Genomic DNA, 8332 nt, shown 5'->3' on the forward strand with positions numbered 1-8332 from the left:
GGTTATAGCATCTTAAATTTTGTAGTAGTTTAGAGCTGACATGATTTGACAGGGGATTTGCTGAACTTGCTGTTTCTGAACTACTTATCTCATGTACTTTGTCCTAGATAAAGAATGAAATCGAGAAAATCCATCAGCAGTTACTCACCTTGACGGGTGTGGAGAGCTCCAACAGCTTGATTGGATGCCAGACGTGCAGTCTCCAGGCAACCATCTCACACCTGAAGGATCTTGTACACAGTCTAGTACATGGCCCAGCTACACAGGTAAAGAAGTTCTTACACCTATCGACCAGTTAACGTCAGTGGGGAACGGAATGGACCAACGGGAGGGGTTGGACAGGGTTCACACGAAGTGAGGCACTGGCCTTTCACCTCTGGGATGTGAGTTGAAATCCAGCCTGGGCTGATGGAATGAGAGTCTCCTCTGTCTGCTGGCTAGAAGGGAGTTTCAACAATCCCAATCCACTTCCACACGGGCATCGGCTCACAGCCCCAAACTCTCCCTAATTTGGCTAATGCGGCATTAATCTTACTCGGAGAGGAAACCATAAAAATCATCTGATACATGCCCCTTCTGGTTGATATTTAATCATTTTCTATCATTTTGCTAAGGGTCTCATGGAAGGTGGTCAGAAGAGATTGCAGGAGGAGCAGCAACAATTCTACCGGGAGCAGGCAATGAGCAAAGAGAAGCAGCAGATGATTGACGAGCTTCAGAGACAGGTAATGCTGCCTGCAGCACACGAGGTGACATAGCCACACGCCGCAGGCCGGCTCCCTGATAAATGAACCACCTGGTGTGATCTAGAGACTGACAAAGTCCCAGGGCCAATGCCTGGAAGATGTGGAGGTAAAATAGACCCTGGGAATGGGGAGTGCAAAATCAGTCAGGGTTTCCTGCTCTAACTCACTATCCTACTGGAAAGCTGGAATCTACTGGTAAGACACTGGTAATGATTTCTCTGGCTGTCATGCAGTTTCTAACACAGAACTAACAAAAACATTAAGTCAACAATCTCACTCAGATAGGTTGGTGTTGAGAGATGGAAAATTGTCACACTGGTGCAGAGTGGGTCCGCTTCTGACATTAAAGCATATTGATGAGCAATGCAGTTGGAGCTTTACTCTGTATCTAATCTATGTTTCTAGTGCAATTGTAACTCCGTTGTAAAAGAATGGATTTCTAATTCTGCCTGAAATACTGAAATCTTCGCCAAACTACACATAGATTCGATCTAGCATGAAGCTCCAACTGCATTGCTCATCAGTATGCTTTAATGTCAGAAGCCGACCCACTCTGCACCAGCGTGACAATTTTCCATCTCTCACACCAACCTAGCTGAGTGAGATTGCTGACTTAATGTTTTTGCTAGGTCTGTGTTCTGGGCATGTGGCCACGAGGAACTGTGACTGGATTGAGAGCGCCCAGAGTCATTTAATGTAAGACTCTTACAGCTAACACCCAACCAGTCTCGAGCTGAGGAGATGAAAGGTCCTCGCCTAAAAAAATCCTTCCAACTAAGTGACTTTATCATTTAAAATGTAATTGCTGTCTCTATTTCTGTTTAGGCGAGGATGTGTCGGGGTTGCGGGGAGTGTCTGGCACAGTGTAAAGTTCAGGTCATGGCTCTTATGATCTGCTTTGGGGTGGATGTGGTGAGGCAGTGGTTGGTGCAATTAGAGTTCAGGCTGTAGTTTCACTCAACGTTGTGATATGATTGAATCCTCTAGGTGCAGTTGCAAACCACTGATCTGGTGAATCTCGGGAAGGAAAATGATGATCTGAGGCACCGCCTGGAGAATGATTCTCGTGATCAGCACCTCCAGCAAGCCATCTGTGAACGGGACACTGCGATAGCAAAGTGAGTGACAGAGCTTGTTTTATTTCACTTACCCCTTCTAGTCAGAGCCTTAAGCTGTTATATGACCCTCTTCCTTGTTATTAGCAGGGATGCTATTTAGCGGATATTAGCTCAGCCATTGCCCTGCCCTGTCCTGGAGCTATCTTTTATTAGGCTTTAGTTGGGTGACTGTGCTGTTTTTAAGTCCTGATGTCTTTATTAATGTGACCAATGGAATTGGGCACAACACCAACTCTTTTGTGGAAGGGTAAGGGAGGGGTGGCTTATTTATTGAACACAGAGATGAATGGGAAACAATCCTTTACCTTGTACCAGTCAAACCAGAAGAAGTAATAAGTAATGGATTGTGTTTTTACAGGAAGAATGCAGTGGAGCTGGAGCTGGTCAAGTGTCAACTAGACATGAAGTTATTGAATTCCCAGCTTCTGGAGACCATTCAGCAGAAAGTGGGCCTGTCACAGGAGCTAGAAGCCTGGCAGGTATGTCTGCAGCCTTTACAAGGGATGACGTAATTCAAGTTTATGTAGGGTTGTGACAAGGTAACTAGTGGTAGATTGTTTCCACTAGAGGGTGAAGCAAAAAAAAGAGGGTATAACTTAGGATAATCATAAAGGGATTTAAAGGAAAGGTTAGAAAACATCTTTTACACAGAGGATGATTAGAATATGGAATTCTCTGCCACAAATCATTGGCGAAACAGAGTCCATAAATTCTTTTGAAAGGGAACTGCTTGAAAAAGAGGAATATTGATAGGTATGGGAAATGAGCAGGAGAGTGAGATTAGACTAGGTGTCTCATGGAGATAAACACCAACCCAGACCTGAATGGCCTGTTTCTTGTTGTAACATTTTATGGTTCTATACCCATGTGTTCAGTATATCAAAAGACTATTATACAAGACATGTAGTGCAGTCGATTGTGTGGATTGAAGGAATGATGTGGTAGATAAATAAATGGATTGATAGAGCAATGATTGATATATGAACCAGTGTAAACATGGACTGATAAGTGAGGAAATAGATTGAAAAAAAGATGGCTTGATTTACTTAAAGAACAAACTTGCATTTATATAGCACCTTTTACAATCTCAGTATGTCCCAGTGCACTTCACAGCTGATGCGCACTTTAGAAGTGTAATTCGCTGTTGTTTTATAGGCAAACACAGCAGCCAATTTGTACACTGCAAGGTTCCACTAACAGCAAAGGGATAAATGACCAGTTAATCTGTTTTGATGTTCTTTGTTGAGGGATGAACCCCCTGCACATAAAAAGTCCTATAAGATCTTTTACGCCTACCTGATGGGGACCTTGGTTTAATATCTCATCCTGAAATGCTCAATGGATAAATGGATGCCAAGAGATAGATTGGGGGATAGTTGGCTGGATGGACCAATCGATGAATTGATAGATAAATGGGTCAATGGACTGATGAAAAATGGATTCAAAGACCTTATAGACTGACAGATACATGGTTTGATTGTTAGATTGCCTGATGGACAGAAGGATTTACTGTTGCCGTTGTGTTATTGACAGGATGACATGCAATTTGTGATAAGTCAGCAACTCAAAACCCAGCAGCAGACTGAACAGACCTGGAATGCTTCCGCCCAAAACCGCAGCGAGTACAGGGATTCCAAACATCGCCACTCCTTTCTCCGCAGGACCAGGAGTCAGATTCCCGAAGGAAAAGGCTTCCTCTCATTGTTTAAGATGTGAACACTGGTTGCCTCAGACATCCTTACTTCAATCTTTATATCAGCCTTTCCCGAACAATCGTAAGATATGTAGCTGATAGACTGAGAGGGCTGGAAATTCACCTCGGGCGTTGCATATAACGGGCGGCCGATCCGATACCGTCCGTTTTGTGCCACCGCCCGCGACGAATTTCTAGGCCAGAGACTATTCAACTGAGTGTAATAAATCTCCAGGGACTCCGACTATCTTCAAGATTGTTATCTAGAATTAAAATTCATGGCAGAGGTTATTGATCATGAGAAAAAGTGAAGTCCGGAGAATGTAGGCCGCTGGTTACAGAATTATTTTGAAAAGGGGAAATGGAAAAAAAACAACAAAAAGGTAAAAAGGCTAAAGATGAAAAAAGGTGAAACTTCAGTGTTGCAGAGGTCCTGCAGGCAGCGGCTACAGAAGTGGCAAAACAAACTATCGAGGTACGCTGTTAAACAGCAGAAGATGCAAGGGCTGCCAAAACAGCAACAGGTATTAAAAACGTTTATTTTACACAATGTAACACTGGATCTACTCAGCTTCCAATCAGACTGGATGAAGCTGATGAGGCGCTTTGTTTATAATCAGAGATTAATAAAGTTTAAAAAAAAATAAAGGGGTGGCTCTTCTAATTGGTAATGTGTAGTAAAAATACAAACTGCTGGCAATGGACAGTGTTCCATCAACATCTGTAAAGAGAAAAGACTGATTCATATTTCAGGTGTAGAGCCTTTGTCAAACCCCAAGTGTTATACGGGAAGGTTAATACCCGAAACACTAACCTGTCTTTGCTTTTTACAGATGTGACAGATTTCTGTATTTCCAGCCTTTTCTGTTTTTATTTCCAGCATTTGCAGTTTGCTTCATAGCCTGATAAGAGGTGAGAGCACTTTCTGCAAGCCCTCTAATGTCTGGATGGTGCCATATAATGTTTGTTGAATAAAATGTTATTTATTATTTTATAATAAAGCATAATTATTGATTTCTTAAGTGATGGGGAAAAAACACATTCATTGTTTCTGGTATGTGTGTGTGGATATATCCACTGTCAATAATGGGTAGACGCAGTATATAATTGAGAGACAGTCATATATATGCTCTATAATGGAAAGACAGTCGTATGCACCGTAATAGACATTGGCGTAGAAAGAAAGAACTTACATTTACATCTGCACTAAAAGACACTGGGGCTGAAATTCGATAAGTCCCAAAAACAGGCGGGGGCACCGCGGGGCGAGATTTCCTCGCACCCGTTTAGAAAGCGCAGGCAGCACGTTAATTTGGTGCTGCCTGCTAATTGGAATGATTTTAGCGCACAGCCCAGCGATAAATGCGCCGCTTCAGGCTGTGCGCTCAGCAGGAGGCCCAATGTCGTGTCGCTGTAGCAACACTGCATTTTCTTAAAGCAAGGCTGTCAGTTTTAAAAGCAGTCATACGATATATATGCTGGAGTTTGTTTTCAGCATGATAGTTCCTGACCTACTGGAGCCATGGAATTATGTTCCACAGCATATTTGATTCTCTCCATCTGTACTTATTTTAATGCTCAGTCCTCTCCTAACCAGATATTTATCTAGCACTTAAAAAAAAAAAAAAAAAAAAAAAATGTTTTAATCAAAACAGCATTAACTGCTTTATCTGTGAGTCAATTCCCCATTTCCAGACCTCCGTGAGGAGGAAAAAAATCCTAATCTCAAATCTTGTTCAAGTCTTTAATTTTATATTCCTGTCCTCTAGTTCTAGGTTCATGGTCCATAGTTAAATATCCTACTTACCTTTCATCTTTCATTCCTGTATGCATTAAAAAAACTGGATATTGTCTTATCTTTCTCTAATGAAAATAAGTTTATTTCTATGAATTTTCTTCATAACTCAGAATTACAGGTGAACTGCCTTCTGAAAAAAAAAATTCAAAATCATTCAAGAATAGGCAGTCTTCAGCTCTTAAAGCTGAACTGCCTTCTGCACGTAAAACATGGTAAAAGTGCTTCAGCACTAACACAAATGGCTCGACAGGCCAGGGAAAGAGCACCCAGGGTCTCGGACACAGCACTCCAGTTTTCTGCAGTGGGTCAACACTGGAAGAGAGGTCCTCTACCCACAGAGGGCCAGGAGGCCCTCCAGAAAGAAGGATGTGGGACCAGAACACCAAGGCGGTCACTGCCAGCAGTGTCGCCCCCAGGATCTGGCTCCAGTACCCAAAGAAATTTCATGACCTCAGCTGAGTGGTCAAGGTCAGTGACTGCATCTTCAAAAGCCGTCTCCTACCAACTGCACCACTAGCCTCACACCCTGCTCAATTCACGACCACCCCCCCCTCATCACCTACAATCTCTACCAAACGTGAGGCACACCTCACATTCCTAGCATCACCTCACCCCCTTGGAGGAGACGGTGCTGGCCAGTCTTGGCAGAGGCATAGCTGAGCCCTTGGCCAGCGGCGGGGCTGAAAGAATACAAGATGTCGGTCTCCTCATACGTTATCCTCCTTCTCACACCCCACTTCCCCCTCATCCCACAATCTCTTGTGATTTACAAGCTGCACATGGTGATTTACAAGCTGCACATGGTGTAAGCATGCACCTCTTGCTTTCCCCCTCTCCCCTCACAACAACCCCACCCTTGTGCCTTCCACATTTCAGACCTGCAAGAAATCCAGCCTGCCCAGCCAGTGGTTGACCAAGAAGAGGGAGAGGAACGTGAAGAAGAGACACCGTCACTTGTTTTTACACTCCCATCCAGGAGGTCGTCCTGCAAGACCATCTGCAGTGTCCCCCACTGAAAGTCAGCAGCCTTCCACCAGCCATGCTGCAGCCACTGAGGTAGCTCTGTGTAACAGCACTAGGATGGGCAAAGGCACATGCAAGACACTCACTAAGGGAATGCACAAGGGTGATTAGTTGATTTTTTGATGTAATATTGGATGCATATATGGATAAAGTTGGATTGGAAAGTTTGCTTTGTGGTGGCATTTATTTCAGCATTGTTGCCAAGAGGATGCTGTGATGGTCAGTAACAGAGGGAAGGTAAGGTGTGGGACAAATGCTGCAAGGGGAATTGGGGTTGTGGTCACTGGTACCGCAGGCAGATGATTCAATCTCGGATATCCACCAGAAAGAGGCTGTCTGGGTTGCCTCCTTCCTCCTCTTCTTCTCCCTCTTCCCTCTATGAGCAGCTTGTCCTCTTTGCTGCCTCTGCTTCATCTCCATGTGATGCTGCAGCCCAAGGGGACTATAACTAGATCCCCCAGCAAGTGGTGTTCTCAGAGGCCGTCCTTTAATATCCAAAGCCTTGCAAGCATCCAGCAGCACTCCCTGCACACTTTAATAACTTTTTTAATGTATTGCACCAAGCCACTACTCAAATAAAATGTAAAAAATACCTCTAAAAGTTGAAATCAAAAGATGTGTGTGTCCCTTTAAGAAGCGCTGATTGCGTCTCTGTAGAACTGCTGCACACACGTTCTTCCATGCGTGGTCAGGAGAGGACGCTATGGAGAGCGGCAATGTCCAAAATCGCAGCGTGCATCAATTCAGGCCTTGCATGATGGTTGACGTCACGATCTGCATATTTACATGGGAGAAGCGAGCACAGGCAATGGCAGCGCTGCCGACCACTCCAAACTGGTGGCTGCCATGTTCTGCTCCGGTAGCGGGCACAAGCGAGGTGGCCACTATTTTTTCAACAAAACTGGCCTTAATGGCCAGCGCTACAACCTCAAATTTCGCTGTAACAGATTCTACAATGTCTATTAGTCTTATACACTGCCTATATTTGAAAAACCCATATATACTGTCTATAACAAACATTGTCTGTAACATGCACTGTCTATAAAATGGTCACGTGCACTGTCAATAACAGATAGTCACGTACACTATTCTTTCAAAAAGTTAAGACAATGACGAGTATGAGGAAGTAAACAAGAAACTGGAAAACTCTGGAGTGGAGCCAGGTTCCATGACAAGGTGCTGACGTATGCAGCCAGGGTGAGATTTGGCTCTTGTCTACTTGGCTTTGATTGATCACGAGGTCACAACAAACTCAAATAACACATCAAAGCACTGCAAAAGCTACTAATATTGAATCCAGCTGCCTGCATTATGCAGGAATGTCTACCCTGTGTTTAACCAATCACCTGCTCTGTCTTTCCCCCAGCCACCACTGTTTGCCCTGTTCCTACAGTGCCTGTAGCCACTGTCTATAGTGGACCAGCTGCCCAATGTTTCTATCAGGCATCTGTATGGGCCAACTGTCCTGCTTCTCAGAGCCGCAATCTGCATGATAACTGGTGCACTTTGCCAAACCTTGGTGTATTCTTCAGGGAGTAGCTATAAATTAATTTTGCTTTATATAACAAATTAATGTGATCATGGATTGAGAATTGGTTAACAGACAGAAAACAAAGAGTAGGGATAAATGGGTCTTTTTCAGGATGGCAGGCTGTGACTAGTGGGGAACCGCAAGGATTGGTGCTTAGGCCCAACTATTCACAATCTATATCAATGATTTGGATGAGGGGACTAAATGTAACATTTCCAAATTTGCTGATGATGCAAAGCTAGGTGGCAGTGTCAGTTGTGAAGAGGATGTGAAGAAGCTTCAAGGGAATCTCGACAGGCTCAGTGAGTGGGCGAGAACATGGCAGATGGAATATAATGTGGATAAATGTGAAGTTATCCACTTTGGTAGAAAAAAACAGAAAGGCAGAGTATTTCCTAAATGGTGAAAGATTGGGGAATGCAG

General features: G+C 43.8%; 1 protein-coding gene across 3 annotated transcripts in view; it reads left to right on the forward strand.

Moving 5' to 3' along the window:
• Window positions 1-3979, forward strand: part of LOC147102141 (BICD family-like cargo adapter 1) — a 32311-nt gene extending 28332 nt beyond the window's left edge. For all 3 annotated transcript variants that reach the window (XM_085964389.1, XM_085964390.1, XM_085964388.1), the window contains 5 exons: window positions 108-266; window positions 615-725; window positions 1734-1864; window positions 2223-2343; window positions 3398-3979. In XM_085964389.1, the coding sequence (XP_085820515.1) occupies window positions 108-266; window positions 615-725; window positions 1734-1864; window positions 2223-2343; window positions 3398-3580 (705 nt within the window). In that variant the 3' untranslated portion in view covers window positions 3581-3979. The remainder of the gene's footprint in view (window positions 1-107; window positions 267-614; window positions 726-1733; window positions 1865-2222; window positions 2344-3397) is intronic.
• Window positions 3980-8332: the final 4353 nt, after the last annotated feature.

The sequence above is a fragment of the Somniosus microcephalus genome, chromosome 22, assembly GCF_052327205.1.
Source record: "Somniosus microcephalus isolate GS21.2 chromosome 22, FLI_Smic_1.0, whole genome shotgun sequence".
NCBI lineage: Eukaryota > Metazoa > Chordata > Chondrichthyes > Squaliformes > Somniosidae > Somniosus > Somniosus microcephalus.